The sequence below is a fragment of the Notolepis coatsorum genome (genome assembly GCF_963971535.1).
Source record: "Notolepis coatsorum genome assembly, chromosome: 14".
Taxonomy (NCBI): domain Eukaryota; kingdom Metazoa; phylum Chordata; class Actinopteri; order Aulopiformes; family Paralepididae; genus Notolepis; species Notolepis coatsorum.
The window spans coordinates 16,789,182-16,814,518 of NC_140178.1; the positions used below are offsets into that span (position 1 = coordinate 16,789,182).

Genomic DNA, 25,337 nt, shown 5'->3' on the forward strand with positions numbered 1-25,337 from the left:
CATGATCGGCAACAATGTCACTAATTCCCTGACTCATTCGGTCACCGTTAGCCACTTTGCAGTGAACGCTTCTCAGCTACGACACATGTGTCCTTGGTATGATAAGATAATACGATAAGATATTCCTTTATTGATCCCCTTGGAGAAATTCGTAGCAGCATGGGGAGGGGGAGGGGAGGTGCAGGGTATGGGCAGGGTAATAGTAGAAAGACAAATATAGGCAACACAATTAGATGTGAATATACAAATATTAGAAAGAAATTAACAGTGTAAAGTAAACAATATAATTAACTGAATATAAATATAAGAATAAACAGAGTCAACAAAGATGCTGATGAGGGTCTGTATGCCCTATCAGTTATATTATACATTACAATAAATATGGCAATAAATTATTTGAATCTGAATAATATACCATGAGGGAAATAAAAGGAAAAGGAGAGGAAAAGTAAACAGTATACACAAGGTGCAGTATACACAAGGTACCCTAAGGTATATGAGTCTGTGGCTCAACATGCTCCTCATCTTGGCTAGCTCCTCAAAGACACCTGAGGAAGTGAATAATCAGAGACACCTGAAGGAGTGAAGAACCAAAGACACCTGAGGGAGTGAAGAACCAAAGACACCTGAGGGAGTGAAGAATCAGAGACACCTGAGGGAGTGAAGAATCAGAGACACCTGAGAGTGAAGAATCAGAGACACCTGAGAGAGTGAAGAATCAGAGACACCTGAGAGAGTGAAGAATCAGAGACACCTGAGAGAGTGAAGAATCAGAGACACCTGAGGAAGTGAAGAATCAGAGACAACTGAGGAAGTGAAGAATCAAAGACACCTGAGGGAGTGAAGAATCAGAGACACCTGAGGAAGTGAAGAATCAGAGACACGTGAGGGAGTGAAGAATCAGAGACACGTGAGGGAGTGAAGAATCAAAGACAACTGAGGGAGTGAAGAATCAAAGACAACTGAGGGAGTGAAGAATCAGAGACACGTGAGGGAGTGAAGAATCAGAGACACGTGAGGGAGTGAAGAATCAGAGACACCTGAGGGAGTGAAGAATCAGAGACACCTGAGGAAGTGAAGAATCAGAGACACCTGAGGGAGTGAAGAATCAGAGACACCTGAGGGAGTGAAGAATCAGAGACACCTGAGGGAGTGAAGAATCAGAGACACGTGAGGGAGTGAAGAATCAAAGACAACTGAGGGAGTGAAGAATCAGAGACACCTGAGGGAGTGAAGAATCAGAGACACCTGAGGGAGTGAAGAATCAGACACCTGAGGGAGTGAAGAATCAGACCTACACCGACATATTAGACATAATTTGGTCATTATAGGTACATTATAATGTCCCTCAAAATGTTCTTAATTTTATTGGATGATTAAAAACATATTAATAGACAGAACAGATTGACATGCGGTGTTGAGCTGCATCTCCAATGCTATGGGACTTGCATGTGGCACTATACTGCTGTTGACCAGGGGTGTAGATGTGGGAGGAAAGTGGAGCCGACTACCCAGGGCCCCATGCTGAGGGAGGGCCCTCAGAGGGTCTGGATTAATGTTTTCATGAAAAGGTGTGTATGAATCGCACCCTAGGTAAATTATGAACAGTGGCTGTGAAGTTTTTGTTGTTGTTGGGGAAGATACCCTTTTGCTAACTTTACCGTCAAAATAGCCTGGTCTATCAGCTTAATTGTCAGAGCAGAATCTCTTGTATGACAGGGAGAAGGGCCCCACCCTCGGTCAAAAGGGTTTCACTCAAGAAAATAATGTCCTTTTCTTTTCCCAGACAAAAGTATAATCCCAGTAGTTAGCTCCACCTCAAAATGTCAAAAGATGAACTACTAAAATGACTACTCACAAGTTGAATTTAGTTGGAACTACTCAGTTAAAAGCAGTGGTGCGTTATTGAAATCATCTGGGGTGACACGCACCACGTGCACGCGCGCTCCCTGCGCGTGCGCGCGCTCCCGCGAATGCGCATTTAATGTCCCCTCGCTTGGGCACAGACTAAAGACAGTGCCTAATTGCCTCTACGAATGGAATGTAACACGTCTTCACAACAAGGTTAGGTGTGAATGTGTCTGAGAACGTATTTAACACACCTGACGACCGGAGCTATTGATATGCAAATAGCGAGTGAGGTCCCACACCGTGCTACCCCGTCCCATGAACAACGCATGCCTGGTTAAAAGTACTAGTTTAGTGATCCTTTATCCATAACTCATTATATTCAGTTAATTATATTGTTTACACTTTAATTTTTTCCTCATATTTTTATATTCAGATAACATTTTATTGCCTATATTTATGTCTTTATATTATTACCCTGCCCATACCTGTACCTCCCCTCCCCCCTCCACCATGCTGCTATGATGCCCAAATCTCCCCAAGGGGATCGATCAATAAAGGAATATATTAACTTATGATACTTACTTTTTTACAGTTGGTATTGAAGTATACATATTACAGCAGGCTAAATGTGAGCATAAATAACAAGTCATTTATTGCAGATTTGAAGATGTGAGCATTGATAAAAGCGATGATGATATTAGAAAATAAAAATACACATTTGCCATTATGACCTAAAAGAGTAATTAGACGGCACTCGAGTCAAAAACAGGGGAAACAATATTCTGTATTCATCATCCTACAGATTTAAATGTACATTTAGTCATTTAGCTGACGCTTTTATCCAAAGCGACTTACAAGTTCTGTACGACAAGTCATCAGGAAGGGCACAACTCAATCTGATGAGGTTTCAAGGGTGTTCCCTCACTTTACCAGAAACAGGATGTAATCAAACACAGCTAAATGTATTACAGCAGCCTTAAAGGGGAACTATCTTATAAATGGCATTTTTCAGTGTTTAGCATTGTTTCCTAGCTATGTGGACTTATATTAATAGGATCTATGTCTCTAATTCTCATATTGGCACATTCTTCCAATATTCACCCTCACTGAACTGAGTCATCTGAAAATGTGCATATCTGTGATGTCAGAGATTTCTCAGCTGCATAATAATGTGGCAGTTGATGTGGCAGTTGCCACCAGGCCACACAGTGGTTGGAGCCCAGCCTCAAAACGGCTTAAGATCTTGAGGTAGAAAAAGGCTGTTTTTGAGTACTTGATTAGAATTTAGAAATACAAAACAATGATTTCTTTCGAAAAAAAAACATACAGAGGTGTTCCATAGACTCACAGGAATTGTGTAAAAGTGCCCAAATTGTGAAAGAAATAGTAAAATAGTTCCCCTTTAAAAAGGTGCTGTAAGTGATCTTTTTTGTTAAAATAAGTAGTCTACATGTTAAAATAATTGCTCTACACTCCGACAGCCATCACTGATATAGAGTGTTCGATTAGTAACATGGGTCTCCCAGTCCCTCCGTGTTTCCGTGAGACCCATATTACTGACCAAACACTCAGTGATGGCTGTTAGAATGTAGAGCTACGACACACGTATTTTAACCACTTATAGCACCTTTAACTCCTGATTTCTCTCCTTCCGCTGTCCTCTGTGTTCTTTCCACAGCAGGCCACTTTGATGCTGCCCAACACAGCCATGTAGATGAGCGGATGAAGGCACATGTTGATAGTAGCCAGCCCCTTGGACACTTGGTAAGCCTGGTAGACCCAACAGACCGGCTTAGCGTGGTCCTTTATCCTCAGGTGAAGGTGCCAGATCTGGAAGATGTGATACGGCAGAAAGGAGACGGCGTACAACACGACGACGGCGCCGGCCATCAGGCCCACTTTGCGCTTCTCCGACGCCGTTATGTTGGCGTTCTTCCACACCACCCAAATCACCACCGCGTAGGAGGCGAAAGTAACCAGGAACGGCACCAGGCATCCGAACACGGTGAGGAACACCGTGTAGGAGAAGTGGGAGTTTTTATCGTGATGGGTCTGTTGGCAGTAGGACACGCACTGCATCGCGCCGGGGTCGTGCGGCGCGGGGCAGGTGGAGGCGAACGCCAGCACGGGACAGGAGATGGCGATCACGAGGATCCAGATGGCGGCGCTGAGGGCCTTGACGTGCGCCGGGCGCACGTGGTTCCGGGCGAAGAAGGGGTACGCGATGGCCACGCAGCGGTTCACGCTGATCGCCATGATGAAGAAGATGCTGACGTACAGGTTGCAGGTGAAGAGGAACCTCTCGACTCGGCACATGGGGTCGCCGAAGGTCCAGCGCTTCTTCTTCAGGTAGTAGACGATGAGCAGGGGCAGCGTGAGGACGTAGAGCAGGTCGCTGATGGCCAGGTTGCAGGACAGGACGATGCCGGTGTGCCAGTTCCTCCTCTCCCGGCTCACGAACAGCCACAGAGCCAACACGTTGCCGGAGAGCGCCACGCAGAATTCAACACCGTACACAGAGGGTAGGAATTCCATCTGGAATTTGTCACAATGAAATGTGGTGTTGTTGTTGTTAGTCATCTCGTGTCTCGATTTCAGCGGCAAACGTCGCTCCCTGTTCAACGCAGCTCGTAGGCTGCAAAAGCTGATGTTTGGTTATCTGTGAATGGATATTAGGAAATGTTTTAACACACTGTATCTGCATGTAGACCGAATAAGTGTTAAAATAATGTTAAATAGCTCTACATTCCGACGGCCATCATTGATATAGTGTTTGGTCAGTAACATGGGTCTCCCAGTCCCTCCGCTCTGCAGTAAACACAAAATACAGAGAACCCTAGCTTTTTTCACTAATTTCAAGAAATCTTGCCAAGCCAGATTTGCTTACTACACCAATATCTTATGCAGGAACAGATTCTTTAAGATCACCACTCTCATGACAAATCAATATGCTAATGGGGGTCTGGGGCAAGGAACTACAGCCCCCACAACATCTATGGGGCACCGGTCGAGAGTGTGAACAATTTCAAGTACCTTGGAGTCCACATATCTGAGGACTTGACATGGACCACACACAGACAGTGTAGTCAAGAAGGCGTCTAACTAAGGAAGTCCAAAGTGAGTCAGAAGATGCTTAAGAACGTCTAGAGAGAATAGAGAGAATCCTGACTGGTAACATCACCCCCTGGTTTGGGAATAGCACCGCGCACGACGCAGCAGACTGCAGAGAGTGGCTTGTTCAGCCGAACGCATCATCGGAGGTGGGCGTCCCACTCTCTAGGACATTTACACCAGGCGTTGCAGGGCCATGGCTAAGAGAATAGTCAAAGACGCTAGCCACCCAAACATCTGCCTCTTTGCACTGCTGCGGTCAGGCAAGAGCTACCGGAGTCTCATGGCCAGTACAGAGACTCAAAAGGAGCTTCTATTCCCAGGCCACCAGGGTGCTCAATGCACTCTATGCAACACTAACTCATCCATTCTACACTCATTGCACACTCACTTTAACCTGTTAAGCTGTAAAGACCCTGCTTTTCTTTATCATAAATCGATCAATAGCGACCGTATTAGATCCCCATGTGATTGACGGAGCTAGAGCCCCGGGAGTGGTAATGTGTACTTTGGCGCACGCCTCATCACATATCGGCATTTAACTCGAGAACTGCCAAACGGATTTTGTCACCTGAAGGGGCAATCGACAGGCAACAAATAGGGCTTTAATTCCATCCATATATTGTATTAAAAGAAATGCACACCCGAGCCGCTAGAGGTCGGCAAAGTGGTGCGTCGCGAACCGTCCTCAAGAGGGCTCACATACATCTAGATGTTCCTAGATACCAAGAACATGCAAATTGACCTTGTAGAAGTGGAGCAATCTTCCATTTACTTAGGCATGTACCTTTAGGCAAAATGTCTGAAAATAGGGCTACATTCACTTTAGACACTACACTTAACACTACACCACATTTGATCTATTTATTCACTAAACATTTGCACTACATCTCTACCTCATTTAGCATTTGTACATTGTATATTTTGTATAGTGTTTTGTCTTTATTCTTTAACTTTTTACTGTATGAAGCACAATTTCAGGAGGGTCATACAGAACCAAGCATTTCAACTATATTTACATGTACCTCATGTGACAAATAAAACAAAACTTGAAACTAACGTGCCAGAATGCAGAAGACTGAGCAGCAGTACTAGGAAATAAGGTTCTGCAACAAGTAACAACCCATGTGTAGCACCCTGAAAATATGGCTATTATTCAGAAGTGCTGACTTGCCTTCTATCTCCCCTGGTGCACCAAGACATATTAACTAGTTTCCATTAATATTCCCTCGGACAATGACACGGGTTTCTCCTTCTCCTACCGGCTGGAATATGGATTATAAACAGTAACACTGGATCATATTCTTCCACCCAGTGTTTCCCTGTGGGGCTAGTTGGCGGTACCAGCAGGGGGCGGCGGTGGCAGGCAGAGAGCGTACGAGAGAGACGGAGAAGGAAGCAAGCCAACTGAGACGTAAGGGGGAGGAACGAGCCTCTTCGAGATTGGACTTGGATGTGATCGGTCGTGTCTGGACAGAGCCCCCGTTGTGGACCACACGGGCGAACGTATTGAACTTGAGTATATGACGGGTTATTCTAGAAGTATCCGTGATAGTGTGTGAGTAAGAGAAACCGAACCCAAGGACTAACGTCCATAGATAGCGTGTTATAGTAGCAGTGTGTGCGGTATATTTAGCATGCTGCTAACGGCTATATTGACTCCAGTATACTCCAGGCGTGAGGCGCTGAAGAGACCGGTGGTGTAGCCAGCCACGTTGCGTAATAGTATAACCGAATAGCAGAAGGGCTGTCTGGGACCCACAGAGTATCGTCGCGTGTCGACCCAGCGCCAACAACCAGTCTTCGCCGGCGTTCGACAGCTGCTCTGCACCGGCTGTCTTCAGCCAACACGGGAGTTTGTCCCGACCAGCAGAGGTCGCCATCACCCAGCACGCGCTCTCAGCCCGCTACTGCTCCCTCTGCTCCAGCCCCGCTGGCTGGCGCCTGTGACGAGAGCTTTCGACGCCATCTTGCTACCCGGACAGGGGTGGCGCGGCGAGGCCGCCATCTTGGTTGAGTACAATAGAGCTTCGATGCTCAGGATCTTATTGCACAGTACACAGTGTGATGCGGCCTGCGGGTGAAGCTAACGTTGCTAACTACAGTTCATAGGGGTACACCGTACCCCATAAACATTACATGCCGGCATTAGTATAGGACTTCTGTTTTGGTACAGTGGGCCCACCTTTTTGATTTCCTTTGAGTGTGATAACGTGTTGGTTCTTTAATAATAATTTCCCATCTAGTTAACCCTTTCCCTGTGGGGAGGTTACAGACCTGTGATCTCATAAGTAAAGCCTTAGAGAGGTATTATCCCTACCATATAATTAAAGCCTGAGAGAGGTATTATTCATGGTACTAACCCAGACGTGGGTGATGAGTCAAGCACATTGAAGTATATTATCCCTGGTACTAACCCAGAGGTGGGTGTATAATATAAGTGTCTATAAGGTATTGAGTTACAAATTGAGTAATAGTAGGACTTCATTCTATTTGACCCATTCCTATTAAATCTTTGTAACTGAACAGTACAATTAACATAAAGAATTAGATGGGGTTCTGTGTAGGGGTGGGAATCACCAGTTTCATCATGATACGATACGATATCGATTCTTTGGACAACGATACGATATTTGCCGATATCACAAAGTCTCTCACGATACAATACGATACGATTAGATTCAGGTGCCTGCGATCGATATGAGATGATATCATATGCCCATTTAACACAATCAGTAACATTTAGATCAACAAAAAAAAGGTAATGAAAATATCATTTGACATTTGTATTTTTGAGCTCTTCCAGACATTTAAAGGAAAATCAATCTATTGTTTTTAATACAAATAGACATCCTGTTCACTGTAAAGTGCCACGTTTTTATATATTGAGCTTTAAACTTTAAGCTACATTTTTTGGAACTCAAAACTCACAACCTCCCTCTCCCAAACCGTTCCTACAACAATTTGTTGATGTTGCATGATCATGTATAGGCCTACATTTATTATGTATTATATTGTTTATGTTTAAATAACATTTAAACATCAAACTCCTCTGACCTCATCTGGTCTTTCCAAAGACGCGCGCACACACACACACACAGAAAGGGAGAATGCTATGCTGTAACATCTACACACACGGAGCTACTGCTGTTGTTCTTGGGCGGATATGAGACTCACCACAGGATTTTCAAAATAAGAGTATCGATATGAATCGATCTTATTACATCGCATCGATCCGATTCGATTGTTGATAATTAGATCGATGTATCGATCTGGATCGATGTATCGTCCCACCCCTAGTTCTGTGTGCGTGTCCCTTCCTGAGCCTATAAACAACTCTTTTGGTGTGGGTAATGTTAATACAACTCTCCCCTTTTCATTCTAAGGTTTCTAGTGGTCATCAAGGGAGGGTACTGCTTGCGGGAGGAACAAATCTATCTATGCATGTCAGTCACTAGGTGTGGGAGGGTTAACGGAGGTATTCAGGGAAGTGAGAGCGAGTTGGGGAGTACTGCTGACCGCCCCGGAGAGGCGAGGAAGACCAGAGTACCAAACCAGGTTGGTAAATCCCGGGCCCCATTCACTCCCACTACCGGGCCCCAGTTTGACGCTCCAGGCCCAAAGACGAGGGTGCAGTCAGACGGAGCTCTGCTGTGTCCAGCTACCTTGTGACTGCCAACAACCGTTCCCACAAAGCAGGGATAATCCACCCTGCTACACATGCAAGTGACAAAGATGGGCCTATCCCACAACCACTATATTTGTAAATCTGGTTGGTATGTCATAAATGTATAGATGTAGCAGTACTGTCTATCTGTATGTCATGTATGTTAACTTATGATGAATTGAAAATGGGGGACCCTGATGTAAACGAGACGAAAGGCTTTCTCTGGTCTGCATCCCCTTAACAATTGTGTGTATTGAGCCGTACTGCATTGTACCCATTCTGCAATCTGTTAATAAAATTTTCAATCAATCAATCAAACGAAGACTACAACATAGCATTGAATAATGAGAAGTATTTACAGTACTTACTTTAAAACGGACTCTTATGAACGGCAGTTAGAGATAACTGACAGTTTGGGTGAGCATAGCCCATTTTCCTGTGTGAAAGGGCAGCGGTAGAATCTTCACACCCTGGCGAACCATGTTGACGACGAGACCGTCACTACTCCAACACATGCACGGGGTGTGCGTTGCCAATTTTGTTTCTAGATACTGAGGCACTTCAATTTCCTCTTGCCACGCCAACCTCGACATGGACAGTTTCACTTCTTCAAACTGAGCAAGTAAAAATAGACATCCTGTGATGGTTGGCTCAGTGTTATTAAAAATCCAGCGCGATCTCGCTTCAAATATGTAAATAAAGTACTTACCAACCACGGGAAAAGGGCACATGTTGTACGTTATAGCCATAATATTGACGTATTTAAAAATAAGTACATATATTACAATTTGTTTTACTTTCAATGTTTTGAGCTTCCCTACTGGGGAACGAACCCGGGAAGCTCTCATGGGAGGCAAGAGCCTTTACCTCGAGACTACATTAACCTTAATCACACCGTTAACTTAAACGAACCCCAACCACCATAACCAGTTAACTTAAACTGATCATAACCCTAACTAGTTACATTACCCTAACTAGTTACATTAGACTAACTATAACCTTAAACTAACCCTAACCACACTGTTACCTTAAACTAATCATAACCAGTTATTAAACTAACCCTAACCACACTTACCTTAAACTAATCATAACCACACAGTACCTTAAACTATAACCGTAACCAGTTACCTTCATAACCAGTTAACTTAAACTAATCATAACCCTAACCACTCTTACCTTAAACTAATCATAACCAGTTATTAAACTAACCCTAACCACACTGTTAACTTAAACTAATCATAACCACACTGTACCTTAAACTATAACCAGTTACCTTAAACTAACCATAACCACATTTCCCTGAAACAAATAAGCTTAAACTTACAATACGGTTACCTTAACCCTTTCACTGCCGCACTACCAAAACGGTTAACCCTTTCACTGTGACTATTCACAGAAGGTTAAGCATTTCACTGACACACGACAGCCGGGTGATTTCATTGATGTGCACTGTTAATTAATGCTTGTATATCTAATTTTATGTTGTCATGTTTGTATGTTTGTTAAAAAAAATTATAAAAAAATACAAAAAGAAAAAAAATTAAACCTTTTTTCCTGTGGTCAATTAGTACTTTATAGGTTGTCCGATGACTTGAACATGCAGACAAAAGCTTCAATGGGAAAAAAAGAAAAAAAGCACTGTACTACGTACGTGACACAAGTTCCAGCACTAATCAAGCGTAGGAGACCGAAGATGTTTTGTTGATGATTGAGGCTCCTGCATGTTATGGATAAACACATTTGTCTTGTGACCCAATTTCTTCTTGCCCATCCACTTCCCGTTTAAACTCTGAACCAGACTGTGGCGATAACTCCCGACCACAGGACTCTCGAGTAAGCCAATGGCATTGCATCAACTACACATCCAGGAAGTAGTCCATACAATAACAAATACGTCACCATCGTTTTAACTTAATGGCCCATTATTATATATATATATCCATACCCTTATATACATATAAGCCTTTATACATCTGTAGATACTATATCTATACATATCTTGTACTACTAGTTACATTGCTGGCCAGTATGACTTACTTGCATAGTGTCTTCTTTATACCTGTATCACTGTTCATATTATTATTACAACTCTGTACATACATCCGTACCATTACTCAGTAGTACTAATTTATATGTATACCCAATTACCCAGTTTAATACCCTGTACTTTGTGTATTACATTTGCATGCTGGTTGGATGACAAACTTCTTTTCCTTGTACTGTATGACAATTAATTAGAATCTAATCAAAAACATTTAACTAATTTCTTTAAACAATTTATTGGCCAAAACTCATTTTCATTAACACACATAGTACAAAAACAAAAAAAAAAGCAAATCTGTGAGTCCCTCTGCTGATTTTCAGCAACCTCTGCTGATTTTCAGCAATAATGACCACACACCACTCACAGTGGCGGTGTATGCGCTGCCATCTGCTGTTTCGTCATGGCATTGCAATCAAAGTCTTTGTCCAGGCTGCATCTATGCTTTAAGCAAGTGGCTTGTCCTTCCGCGTTGCTCTATTGGCCACTGATCGACGCTAGTTTTGCCCCCACGCCGGTATGAGCGCAAATAATAACAATGCGAGAGCCCTCGGACACACACAGCGTAGATAATAATAAATAATAATGCGAGAGCCCTCGCACACACGCACGCTGAAATGGGTATCGTAGAACATGCCATATTAGACAAACGCACGCAATTGGCACAAGTGTAAATTATGCATTAATCACTCAGTTTTAACATAGACACACTTAGCTCAACTCGTTCGTCAGCTGGCTGTGGAGCCTATGGTCACAAGTTCAAAGCACTCTTAGTTCAATTTTTTTTAAGTTTAATTAATTTATCATCTCTATATTAACATAACTAGCTATTCATATCAATCGAAATAACGTTCATCTCTCTAGTGGGGACATCCACGCGTACTGTAGACACGAAACCAGTGTGGTCTCCTAATGGGGCCACCTCTTCTTCATACTCGCACACATGAAGCGGAAACTTGTCAGGCAGCCAACCCTACAGGAGACATGCAATTAGCCTACTGGTAATTTAAGACCCCCACATAAAGATCAATGATCATAATCCACGACAGCGATTACCTTTAACTGTGGGTAGTCCTCTATATTGTTGTCCCAAAAAAATTTAAAAAATTTAACTAAGAGTGATTTGAACTTGCTCTCATACCGGCGTTGGGGCAAAACTAGCGTGGGGCGAAACTAGCGTAGATCAGTGGCCAATCAAAGCAACGCGGAAGGACAAGCCACTTGCTTAAAGCATAGACTCGTCCAGGCTCCCCAGAGAGCAGCGTTTAGCCTTTACCCTTCTTGTGTTTGGTGCCTCCGCCTGCCGCACTCTTCTTGAAGCCAGGCTTGCCTTTCTGCCCCATCGATTTAAAGCCCCCCGTAGTTTTCTTTCCGAATGTCTTGCTGCCTCCGAACTTCCTTTCCGAACCATCCCTGCGCATTCCCCCCAGGCCGCCCCTGCCCCGTCCCCCCGGGCTACCCCTGCCGCGTCCCCCGAGGCTACCCCTGCCCCGTCCTCCTGGGCTACCCCTGCCCCGTCCCCCCGAGAAGCCCCGTCCTCCTGGGCTGTCCCTGCCCCGTCCCCCCGAGAAGCCCCTGCCCCGTCCTCCTGGGCTGTCCCTGCCCCGTCCCCCCGAGCTGCCCCTGCCCCGTCCTCCTGGGCCATCCCTGTCCCCCGAGCCGCCTCTGCCCCGTCCTCCCGAGCTGCCTCTGCCCCGTCCTCCCGAGCTGCCCCTGCCCCGTCCTCCTGGGCTGTCCCTGTCCCCCGAGCTGCCCCTGCCCCGTCCTCCTGGGCCGTCCCTGCCCCGTCCCCCCGAGCCACCTCTGCCCCGTCCTCCCGGGCCGTCCCTGCCCCGTCCCCCCGAGCCACCCCTGCCCCGTCCGCGGCTCGAAGGCCTGTCCGGGTCTCGCAGTCGAATCTTCTTGGCGGGGAACATGTCTGAAGGAAAAAACAAAACGGCGCATCAGTCATCTGACAAAAGATCAAACAGGCGAGACCGGAGATGTCAGTAGGAAAATGTAGAAAATCTAGTGGCTTCATTTGATTTCCAAGTTTGTCTGAGGGAAGCAACAGTTGCGATTGGAGGAAGATGAATGCAGTCAGAAAATAAATGATGTCATCAGTGTCATTCAGACGATGGATCACTCATGTTATCATCATACAGCATTTTAATAAGTCAGCCATCGAGTTCCCTTTACACAGCAGAGAATAGGCATGCCCCGACCGATCGGCCAGCGATCGGTATCGGCCGATATTCACTAAAATAGCTGGATCAGGTATCGGTTATAGATATAGGCAATAAAATGTTATCCGAATATAAATGAGAAAAGATATCCAGTGTAAACTAAAGAAATTAGTCTGTATGCCCCATCAGTTCTATTATAAGTTACAATAAATATAGGAAATTCTTCTTCTTGGGAAGCAGTTGTGATTGGAGGATTGAGAAATTAGGGTTTGAGATGGGTACATTTTATAGTCATCTCTCCTTCAAAATTAATGGAAGCAGATACAGAGTGGCTAGTTTAGGCGTTGGCCAAAAACACCTTTCCTGGAGTTTTAAGCCCGGCTCTGTAATACGCTTCCATTCATTTGTGCTAAACTAGGCTAGCTTGGAGCCAGATAGCTGGCTACTGAACACAGGAAATTGGTATCAATCTTCTTGTCCGACTCTGGACAAGACGAAGCGCACTTCCCACAATGTTGGTGTGTTCCTTTTATCTCCCGACAGCCGGGATGGGCCATAAAAAATTAATAGCTGTGCAAATAAAATTTGAATACCTTTTAAGGCCTTAAATTGAGAATTTTACTTTTTAATACCCCGCAGATACCCTGAAATAAACACAATTAACCCCCCCCCCCCCCCCCAGTTCAGCCCTACTACCGTCCCAATGTCAAGGCAGCACCAGTTGAGTAACTCACCTTCGTCAGGCTCCTGGCCCACAGCTTCTCTGTAGTACTCCTCCTCGTCATCAGACTCCACCTTTGCAGCCTGGCGCTCCAGCATGCCGGGGTGCTCCACCTCGGGGTCCACCTCCTCATCGTCCTCCACGCGCTTCCTCTTGATGCCCAACAGGCTGTTTCTCCTAAAGATGAGGTAAGACATTCCTTTATTGATCCCCTTGGGGAAATTCAGACGTCATAACAGGATGGGGTCTGAACTATTCCTCCCATATTTCGTTTTTAATCTTTTCAACAATTTTACATGACTTCCTTGAAACTGTGGAACACATCTGTAGTTTTTTTTTTCTTCTTTCAAATGAAATTAATTGTTTGCCATCTTTAAATCAAGTACTACCGTGTAATCTATCCTTCCAACGTATAAGCTGTTCTGGGAATGGGTTCCGCCCAGTCGTTAATATGCATAAACTGTTGGCGGTCGTTATATCCATCGATGGTGGCTGCAATTTTGAATGGCTTCTTGTCACAGCTGAACTGCACCAAGTACAGGTGTCAGATTTTCACAATAGGAGACTTTTAGGATAAAATAAGATATTCCTTTATTGATCCCCTTGGGGAAATTCAGGCATCATAGCAGCATGGGGGATATATAATTTTCTCCATTAGACTATTACAACTTGTGTAAAGAATTTAGAAAATCTAGTGGCTTCATTTGATTTCCAAGTTTGTCTGAGGGAAGCAACAGTTGCGATTGGAGGAAGATAAATGCTGTCAGAAAAATAAATGATGTCATCAGTGTCATTCAGACGATGGATCACTCATGTTATCATCATACAGCATTTTAATAAGTGAGCCATCGAGTTCCCTTAACACAGCAGAGACAAATGTTGAGAATAGGTGGAAAGGAATCTTACAGGTATCGGCAGGGTAATAGTGGAGACATAAATATAGGCAATAAAATGTTATCTGAATATAAATATACAGTGTAAACAAAAGAAAGATGAGTCTGTATGCCCCATCAGTTATATTATATGTTACAATAAATATAGGAAAAAGAATATGAAGATAATACACTATGAGTAAGAGTAAACCATGTACACAAGGTGCAGTAAACACAAGGCACCCTAACTGGCACGATATACGCCATACGTTGTAGTCCGTGCAGGTTTAAGAATCAGACATACTTAGTGGTCAGACATTCCTAATAGTTCTAGATTTAAAAAAGAAAGCGGGACAGGCAGCAGAACTCAGTTACACAGCATCAGGAAAAACGAGGGGGTCCACGGGGGGAGAAACGTGGTTCCGACGAGGCTCTTACTTGTTCTCCTCGCGTCTCTCCAGCTTCTGGGCCACGTCAGCCTCCTGCTTCCTCCGGCGCGCCTCCTTGGCCTTCAGCTGGGCCTCCTTCCTGGCCAGGATCTCCTGGATCTCCTCCTCCGTCTTGGTGACTGGGAACAGAGCACAGGGAGAGCTACTGAGGCCAGGTTCACAGGGAGAGCTACTGGGGCCAGGTTCACAGGGAGAGCTACTGGGGCCAGGTTCACAGGGAGAGCTACTGGGGCCAGGTTCACAGGGAGAGCTACTGGGGCCAGGTTCACAGGGAGAGCTACTGAGGCCAGGTTCACAGGGGGAGCTACTGAGGCCAGGTTCACAGGGGGAGCTACTGAGGCCAGGTTCACAGGGAGAGCTACTGAGGCCAAGTTCACAGGGGGAGCTACTGAGGCCAGGTTCCCACCACTGTGGTCGCTACACCAGTCAGCAATTCGATGCGGTTGAGATCACAGAAGTTAAAATATAATTTTTTATATATTAAATCATGATTTTGGCCACCACAATTAAACAGGATATGCTGCGACTTATAATTATTTTCATAATAAAATGCACTGCCCTTTATTTATGCCTACTGCAGGGATTAAAGCAAAAAAATATCTCCTGACTGAATGTAAAAAAATTTGAATCCCCAGTGTTTCCCACAGGATTTAGTGAGACTGGTGGTGGGTGAACCTCTGCCCCTCCAGAGGGGTCCGGGGGCATGCCCCTAAGGATTTTTATTTAATTTGTTTACGTTTTAAAGTTAAATGCATCAATCTGGTGCACTTTGAGAGCAAAATTAAGAGGCTAGATCTATGATGATCTTTGTGCTCAAAACACAAAATCGACTAGACACTAGAGCATACATTTGAGCCATCAAAGAAATTAAGCAAAAGTGGTTGCCTGTGTTGAACTAGTTTATTTTTTTAGAAGAAAAAAAAATAGACTGGATTACTATTACGACTACTACCAGTGCCAATACTACTGAAACATCCCTATTGGCAAACTTTATATTAAAAAAAAGAAAAAAAAAGTAAAAAAAAAAAGTACCCTTTTTTTTTTATATCAATAAAAATATTATATACATATAATCAAATAGACGGAAACCGTCTCAAGACGGAACGCTTTAATGCCTGCTACTGACACGTAATGGTCCATTCTCACCCAAGTCTAGCAGCACTGCTGCGTTCAATTAATTTCCGATAGCATGCGTGACCACTAATTAACACAAATATAAATGTACTGAATGGTTCTTATTTATACATAAATCAGATATATATATATATTTTTACAGATACCCGATCCAGCTATTTTACTGATATCGGCGGCCGATACCGATACCAATATCGGAGCATCCCTAATAATTTTCTCCATTAGACTATTACAACTTGTGTAAAGAATTTAGAAAATCTAGTGACATCATTTGATTTCCAAGTTTGTCTGAGGGAAGCAACAGTTGCGATTGGAGGAAGATAAATGCCGTCAGAAAATAAATGATGTCATCAGTGTCATTCAGACGATGGATCACTCATGTTATCATCATACAGCATTTTAATAAGTCAGCCATCGAGTTCCCTTAAAGGATAACTCCACTTTTTTTTTTAAATTCGCTTATTTAACATCTTCCCTGGAGTTAGACAAGAAGATGCATACCTTTTTTGTCTCCGTGCGTGCATTTTAGCTTTGGGAATAGACGCTCCGTTAGCATAGCTTAGCTTCATCACTGGAAGTGGGGGAGGACAGTAGCCTTACAGTGCCTTACAGTGTATTGCAAGGTCTGACATTGACCAAACTTGATATGCATGACCTTGGTGGGCTCTAGGTCAACTCCTGAAAAGGGGGTCAATGTCAGACCTTGCAATCAAAAGTTAGGGGCGCTCTGAAATTATGGCAAGGGTTATTAGCCCCCTAACTTTTGATTGCAAAGTCTGACATTGACCCCCTTTTCAGGAGTTGACCTAGAGCCCACCAAGGTCATGCATATCAAGTTTGGTCAATGTCAGACCTTGCAATACACTGTAAGGCACTGTAAGGCTACTGTCCTCCCCCACTTCCAGTGATGAAGCTAAGCTATGCTAACGGAGCGTCTATTCCCAAAGCTAAAATGCACGCACAGAGACAAAAAAGGTATGCATCTTCTTGTCTAACTCCAGGGAAGATGTTAAATAAGCTAATTAAAAAAAAAAGTGGAGTTATCCTTTAACACAGCAGAGACAAATGTTGAGAATAGGTGGAAAGGAATCTTACAGGTATCGGCAGGGTAATATATATCGGCAATTAAACAATTAAACAGTTTAAACAATTAAACAGTTTAAACAATTAAACTGCAACGTATAATTATTTTCATAATAAAAACACACTGCCCTTTATTTATGCCTACAGACACGTAATGGTCCATTCTCACCCAAGTCTAGCAGCACTGCTGCGTTCAATTCATAGCATGTGTAGCATTGAGGTCATTTGGAACCAATTGAAACCAGCCGTCCTGCTAGACTTGGCTGGGGGCGGTCAGACCGGCCCTCGAGGCAGCAACAAAGGATCTCGGCTGCCGTTCCTTTTCGGAGGCTCCTTGTGTGGAAAGCAGACCGCTAGATGAGTCACTCGCATCATTCTCAATCATCCCGAGTCGTATAGCAGGGTGGTGGTTCTCTTAACCACATGTGAAAAAGCAGAACCACAGTTGGGGACCAACAAGAGTCCTCAGGGTAGCCCAACTACACTTTAATGAACAGGCATGACCGAAGTCATCCGACATGCACTGTACGTGAAGAACGGACGTCATGTACTGTACATCTGAAGAACGGACGTCATGTACTGTACATCTGAAGAACGGATGATGTAAAGACGGGTCTACTCACTGACGGCGTGGTAGAGAATGTCGCCGTCTCCCATGCCCTCCTGGATTTTCACCAGCTGCAGTGTCAGGCGAGGACCAATCTGAGGACAACAAGACAACTTACTTTCATCCAACGTGAGCCGATGGTTGTACACAAGTGGCAATTAGGAAAATGCCACCTTACTGGTGTAAGGACGCCAAAAGAAACCCGCTCTTAAGCGCCTCAGCCAATTACCACGAGGAACGGAACCGTCGCCTCACAGACTACACTAAATTCTGCCTTCCATTCCCCTTGTGCTGTGGGTTAAAAAATAAAAATAAAAAACATTTCCAGTATAATGAGAACAAAAGCCAGATTGTAATTAAAAAATGTTTGTTGTAAAATACTCGAGAACACAAGGCGAGGCGCCGGGAAGGTCAAAGGACGGGTCAGAAAGCGTTTACTTGAAGATTCGTCACAGGATTTCAGAAGACTATACTCTCATCACGCCCGTCCACCATCTCACAGGCAACCAGTGGAGCCGCCTGGGGAACACAGAACGTACCGTGTGCCCCACAGACCACTACACCAAATTCTGCCTCCATTCCCCTTGCGTCTTGTTAAAAAAAATAAAAAATAAAACACCCATTCCAGTATAATGACCGAGCACATCTGTCTGGAGAAGTAACACCTCCAGACAGCGGGATTAGCGGATGGCCGTGTCAATATTACATCACAAAACAAAGTCAATTTCGAGACGGCTGTTGGGCCACATGATTACCTCAGTCAGGCGTACGGCACTCTGCTGCGACGCCATGTTGCCACGACCCGCGTAGACCTGGGGAAGCTCCGTGATGTTGTGCTCTCCGTCCTGCTCCGCCTCGCTCTCCGATAAGTTAGCTCCTCTGAGAAACAAGTCGTTACCGTTAAGAGAAGAGTTGCTTATCAACAGGCAGTTCACTTTTGTCAGTTAAAAACAAAGTGTGGGTCTGGATGTCTGGACATGGGGCTGAACCAACAACATAAACGTGGGTCTCTGAATGTCTGGACGTTAAGGCTCGATCAGTGCGTTTACTTTGGACTTGCATCACTGAACAATCAAGTCAAAATCTCGTCATCATCTGAGCCTTAGTGGTTTTGCTGGAAATTATAAAAGGACATTAAGAATGTCTTACTTCATCAGTAGTTCACTAATGTCCTCAAATTTGCTCATGTTGGGGAACTTCTCCTGCATCAGCTTCTTCACGCCGCGACTCATTCCCACAGGAACGACCTTCAGGCTGCTGCATGGAGAGAGCAAGGCAGGGGTAGAGGTGAGTGTGGGGCTGAACAGACAGATAAGTGTGGGTATGGATGTGGGGCTGAACCAATGACTGATATGTGTGGGTCTGGATGTGGGGCTGAACAGACCGATACGTGTGGGTTTGGATGTGGGTCTGAACAGACAGATACGTGTGGGTCTGGCTGTGGGTCTGAACAGACCGATACGTGTGGGTCTGGCTGTGGGTCTGAACAGACCGATACGTGTGGGTCTGGCTGTGGGTCTGAACAGACCGATACGTGTGGGTTTGGATGTCTGGAGTGGACGTGAGGCTCATCAGTGCGTTTACTTTGGACTTGCATCACTGAACAGTCAAGTCAAAATCTCGTCATCATCTTGAGCCTTGGCAGTTTTGCCGGTTGCTCTACTCTCATCAGAAAAGCACCGGGAGGGATAAACTACGAGGAAGTGAAAGAAATACTTACTAATGTCGAAATTCTATCTCCTCCGTCTCTGGGTTGTAGTTTAGCAGAATGCACCTCTTGATGTTATTGAGGCTCACCTGGGGGGGGGGGGGAACGACAAAAGCCAGATTGTAATTTCAAAACTTTGGTTGTAAAATACTCGAGAACGCAAGGCGAGGCGCCGGAAAGGTCAAAGGACGGGTCAGAAAGCGTTTACTTGAAGATTCGTCACAGGATTTCAGAAGACTATACTCTCATCACGCCGGTCCACCCTCTCACAAGCAACCAGTGTCTGGGGACAACGGAACGTACCTTGTGCACATTGATGGAGGGGAACATGTTCTGAAACATGGTGGCCATGAGTTTGACCTGCATGCCGTCCGAGGCAAAGTTGTTGAGGATGAGCAGGGGATGGTGCGTGAACTGCTGCTCGTGCATCCTGTGCCTCTTCAGGGATGAAACCACGTCTTTGATAAGAGTGTACTGGAGGGGGAGAAAGAAAGACAGGCTTATGAGCATTGGTGGGAAATAGTGTGGATCTGGATGTCTGGACATGGGGCAGATAACGGTGGGTCTGGAATCTGGATGTGGGTCTGAATGTGTGGACGTGAGGCTCATCAGTGCGTTTACTTTGGACTTGCATCACTGAACAGTCAAGTCAAAATCTTGTCATCATCTGAGCCTTAGTGGTTTTGCTGGACATTTTTTGAAAGACAAAGAAATTCTTACTAATGTCGAAATGATCTAGTGGACTAAACTGGAAAATAAAATCGTACTCAAGGTTTTACGTTGAGTAAAAGTTTAAATTTGATTCTTTGAGACCCATTAAAAGTGTCTACCACAGTCAAAATGGGAAAAGTAACACCCGATCCCCACCCATCAGTTTCCCACCCCCTAATACGGCCAATGTGTATTAGTACGGACGACCAGCTAAACTGAAAGCAAATGTGGAGCGCTGGGCTCGAACAGGCGAGCCCAGCGTCTCCAGATTTCGTGGTGAGCGCCTTGCCCACTACGCCACGTAGTCGCTGAATAAATAGATATTTTAAACTGAATTGTGACCAAGAATCGCTGCACCTCTTTACCTTAATCACTCTGAAGTGAAGCGTGGGTCCTTTGGGAAGTCGAGCCAGTCTCTGAGAGGGGGGGAACAGTACATTAGTGACTATTTGAAACTTTAATATAGTTGATTTACATAATGCCGTTTTCAGTTACTTTCATAACATGACACCAGGATTTAAAAGGTCATCCGTCAGAGATTATATCTAGGTTTATATTTTGTCTTTAGATAAGATGCAAATGTATTGTCATTATATATAGCACAATGGAAATGAGTTTGTCATCCAACCAGAGTGCAAATGTAACAGTAAAGTGCAATAGTATTATACAATGTACAAGTGATTAAACTGGGCATAAAATATATAAATGTGTACTACTGAGTATTACTCGGCGAGTAATAGTGCTAATCAGATGTTTGTACAGAGTTGTACAGTGATACAGGTATAAAGACACTATGGTAGTAAGTCATACTGGCCAGCAGCGTAACTAGTATGAGTAGGGATAGTATCTACCGATATGGAAAAAGGAATCCATCTTATATAGCGCTTTTACAGGTGCTCAAAGACGCTTTACATGGGTAGGAGACAAAACTATGGCAAAAAAAAAAAAAAAAAAACTAATACATGACAAAATAAAACCGACAGAATTAGAGGTAAAAAGCAAGATTGAAAAGGTGGGTTTTGAGGGCTGATTTAAAAGATGTCAGGGTGTTTGCATCACGGATATGGCTGGGGAGGGCATTCCAGAGGGAGGGGGCAGCAGCAGCAGCAAAGGCCCTGTCGCCCCAGGTCCGGAGCCTGGTCGTGGGAGGTGGTAGGAGGTTGGCATCTGCAGACCTAAGGCGACGGGTGGGCGTGTGACGGTGGAGGAGGTCGGACCGGTAGGGAGGGGCAAGTTTGTTGAGGGCTTTAAATGTGATGAGTAGTATTTAAATTGTATCCTGTATTTGATTGGAGGCCAGTGGATTATATGCAGCTATATATACACGGCAAGAATAAATATATATACACAGCATTTTTCTACATGCCATCATGCAGTGTTGTATGTATGGGTTATATGCAGGTGTATAAGTAAGTATATAGAAGAATTATATGAAAGTATATTCAGACATATGGATAAATACACATGTTGGGACAATCTCACCATGCTGATACTGCCGGGAGTTTTGCTGAAGATCATGAAGTGGCTGACCCCCAGCGGTCCTGCTATAGACACAAAGTCCTTCAGAACGTTCTTTTTCCGGACCTGGCAAACAAGAAATGAAATAAGATCAGCGTCTGCTGGCATGTACAGATTAGCATGTACAGATTAGCATGAGGGTCGGGCCAATCTCTCCCATCAGTCTTTCGAAGGCGAAGCGATGTTAGTAGATGTGGTTCCAAAGCTCCGACGATGCTACGTTACAAGCCACAGTGTTTGCCAAATGGCTCATTCACTTGAGAACAGCATCCTAGACCCGCTTGCCGTCACCCGTCACTCAATTGCACCACTCGTGAATATTATGATCTCCACCCACAGAGCAGTTCGTCAGCTCTAAAGGATAATCTGATTATATCCATAAAAACTATTTACATTTTACAAAAAATACTAAGACTTAGCAAAATACCAGTCAAACCAAATTCAAACACGTATTATTTTTTTCTGCCATGTTATTTAAATTTGGGACAAAGTACAGAAACTGTTTGCTAGGCCTCAGTCAGTGTTATTTTTTTTCCTTTCTGGAGACGGACAGAGGGAGGGGATAGTAATTGAGGAGAGATGGAGGGGAGGAGACAGGAGGGAAGCACAAGAGGGTTGAAAGACGAGAAAAGGAGTATTAGTCATCACCAATGAGGGTTTAGCAGTTTGGTGATCATTATCCTATCTGGATCATATTGTGATGAACTGAAATCATATCATTGCACAATTATGTCAACTTCTCTATCACACTACTCTGTACAGACATTTCACCAGCATTCATCTGTCGCATCACTGATTGAGATTAGTCAGCCATAGTAAATCGCCGCCATCTCACCCACAGTGATGACCTCACTATTCCTTTCTACGACAACTCACCCAGTCACTGACCAGACCAAGCAAGTGCTTTTTTGAAAGGGGGGCCTCTTGAGTGTTAACGCTTCCTTTGGTCAAACCGTCTTCCAATTGGCTGCTCCCAGCAGTTAACACTTTGGTTGCCTAAGGTTAAATTAATGATATACCATAGATTGCCAGCGCTATTTGTCTATGGAGAAAGTCCCCTTATTTGCAGGGCTATAACTTTTTTAATTCTATTGCTACATTGCCATTATTAGGGCCCATTCAAAGTCCTATATGTATTGTTCATTGTGTAGCAACGTTAAACTTTTTCATTCACATATTCATAGTAAAGTATGGTCTAATGTATAAGTATGTTTTCATCTCTTTCTGCAGCTTTCTCCAGAACGTGATATATAGCCCCAAATGCATTATATTGATGATGAAATACAGTTTGATGGCAATCAGCGCGATATAAAAAATTCCAACTAGACGTACTTCTAGAAGTTACTACACGTCATCTGATGTTGACCGGATGGGCGAGGGGGCGTTTATAATTCCGTGGGCAGCGTTATACCAATCATCTAATGTGGGTCAAATGTTGATAATATCAGTTATTATCGAAGACGGTAACGTTACACGCTGAAACTCACCCCAGTCTCCGCGCGCCGTTGGGCGATCATCGTCAAGTAGAAATTTTATCATTATGGGATATATTATTACCCGGTCCATCTCCAGCTTGTATAATGGTATATACGTCCAAATCATGTTGTTTATCGAGTTATTGGCAATCGATCGCTATGTAGAGTGACGAGCTAGAGTCACAGGACATGTACCGAGTGGCCGGAAGCAATACGGACGTCTAGCAAAACCTCTAGTGCGCTTCCTGTTAAGCGCTTGCGCCGATCGGCCACCAGATGGCGCTCCTGAACCGCCAGAGAGCTCAGTGGGTCCTGCTGGTGAATCTCAGGCCAGCGGAGGGACATTATGAATCCGATCGCAGATTTTTGAAATATTGATATAAAGACGACGTACAGCGTCCCCCGGCAACTTTAGCATGGCCAGCAAAGACGTCTAAAGACGCCCCCTGGCAGTCAAAGTGTTAAGTTGGAACGAGATGCAAAAAAAACGTTGCAGGACACACCTGGCTGCAACCCAGCATTTTAACTGTAATTTGGTTGTTTGTGTTTTATGCATTTCCCTCAACTCTCTGATGTACGTATTGTATCGTCTGTCTCTTTTGGATTACATTTTGTTTGGTCTCCTTTCCCATTACCCTTCGGGGGGCCTTTTTGTCCTCTCACCAGGCTGTCATTGTAAAAAAAAAATCTTAATCGACCTGCCTTGTAAAGGTTCAAAAAATACAAAATAAATCCAGTTTAAAGGAACACTCCAACATTTTGGTAAATTAGCTTTATTTGTCATCTACCCTGGAGTTAGACAAGATAGATGCACACCTTTTTCTTCTCTGTGCATGCAGTAGGAAGACGTTGGGAACTAGGCTAATGGAGGAACCTACTTCCAGTGACTGACGCTGAGCTAGGCTAACGTTGCGGCTGTTCCCTAAGCCTACTGCATGCACAGAGAAGAAAAAGGTATGCATCTTCTTGTAGATAATAATGGCAAATAAGCGAATTTACCAAAAATTTTGGGAGTTTTCCTTTAACGTTACATAGCTAGGAAACACGTGATGTTAAAGACAGACCCACCTTCAGGGACTCGGCGGTGAAGGGCTCCATGACGCGCCGCATGTCCTGAACCAGTTGGGCGATGTTCTTCCCGACCTGCCCGCGGTTAAACACGAAGGAGTGCGGGACGCCGCCATAGCCCTCCTCGGCACACTGGTTGGCACTGATCCGGGACTTCTTCTGGCTTTTGGTCTGAAAGCAAAGCAAAACAAATCCAAGAATAAATGTATAGATGTAGCAGTACTGTATGTCATAATATCGGTTATGATGAATTGGAGAGGTAGACCCTGATGTAAACAAGACGAAAGTCTTTCTCTGGTCTGCATCCCCTTAACAAGTGTGTATTGAGCTGTACTGTACCCATTCTGCACTGTGTTAATAAAGTTTTCAATCAATCGTTACTAGCACGCGGTACCCTCGTGCCACCGAATACAGTGGCACTGGTACGGATCTGTTATTTGCGCAACTTACTCACAAAACCGTACATCTGGTTTTATATACATTAAATGCAGTTAATCATTAGAACAATTCGGCGTCGATGAGCGTCAAGTTAATGAGCCAACTTCAATCGTTATCAGACGTTACTCGTCACACACCGTCAAAGCTGTGTCAACTAGCTTAACGTGAGCTCGTTTCAACTAGCATTTAATGATTATTACATGATTCGATCGAACCGATTGCTTACCTTTTCCTTCCCCATTATCCTGGGAAGATGTTGAATCGATTCAACGAAACAATAAATATATAAAATGTATTTTCAATTCAACATAGTTTCCAGTTTCCACCACGGCGCTGACGGTGGCCAGCCCTGCTGCACGCTGCTGCTGCTCCCTCCTCCGACGGTACTGGGTGAAGGACTGCGCGCGCACGCACCACGTGTCGCCAGTCAGAGGAGTGTCACATCCCAATAAGTCCGTATCCTTCAAACGTCTTTCTATAGTTCCTAGCATGAGACTGATTGATTGATTGATTGATTGATTGATTGATTGATTGATTGATTGAAAATTGTATTAACAGATTGCAGAATGGGTACAATACACAGTACGGCTAAATACACACAATTGTTAAGGGGATGCAGACCAGAGAAAGACTTTCGTCTTGTTTACATCAGGGTCCCCCATTTTCAATTCATCATAAGATGATGATGATTAGTTTATTGTTTATTTTATGACATACA

The 25,337-nt window shown here is 44.2% G+C and overlaps 2 protein-coding genes across 2 annotated transcripts; both read right to left on the reverse strand.

Moving 5' to 3' along the window:
• Window positions 1–2,588: 2,588 nt before the first annotated feature.
• Window positions 2,589–9,162, reverse strand: p2ry11 (purinergic receptor P2Y11). The gene is made up of 2 exons (XM_084329425.1): window positions 8,998–9,162; window positions 2,589–4,510 (listed from the first exon to the last, which is right to left on the reverse strand). The coding sequence occupies exon 2, from the start codon at window positions 4,429–4,431 to the stop codon at window positions 3,481–3,483; it is 951 nt and encodes a 316-aa protein (XP_084185551.1). The 5' UTR covers window positions 4,432–4,510; window positions 8,998–9,162; the 3' UTR covers window positions 2,589–3,480.
• Window positions 9,163–11,935: 2,773 nt separating this feature from the next.
• ppan (peter pan homolog) lies at window positions 11,936–24,996 on the reverse strand (the record flags this gene model as incomplete). Its single annotated transcript, XM_084329026.1, has 12 exons — window positions 24,846–24,996; window positions 24,182–24,352; window positions 21,603–21,704; window positions 20,486–20,536; window positions 19,713–19,883; window positions 19,422–19,498; window positions 18,851–18,958; window positions 18,457–18,580; window positions 17,718–17,796; window positions 14,867–14,996; window positions 13,570–13,733; window positions 11,936–12,588 (listed from the first exon to the last, which is right to left on the reverse strand). The coding sequence occupies exons 1-12, from the start codon at window positions 24,858–24,860 to the stop codon at window positions 11,936–11,938; spliced, it is 1,845 nt and encodes a 614-aa protein (XP_084185152.1). The 5' UTR covers window positions 24,861–24,996.
• Window positions 24,997–25,337: the final 341 nt, after the last annotated feature.

Excerpts from the sequence above, each read along its gene's own strand:
- p2ry11 (XM_084329425.1), bottom strand. The coding sequence starts at position 4,431 with ATGACTAACAACAACAACACCACATTTCATTGTGACAAATTCCAGATG.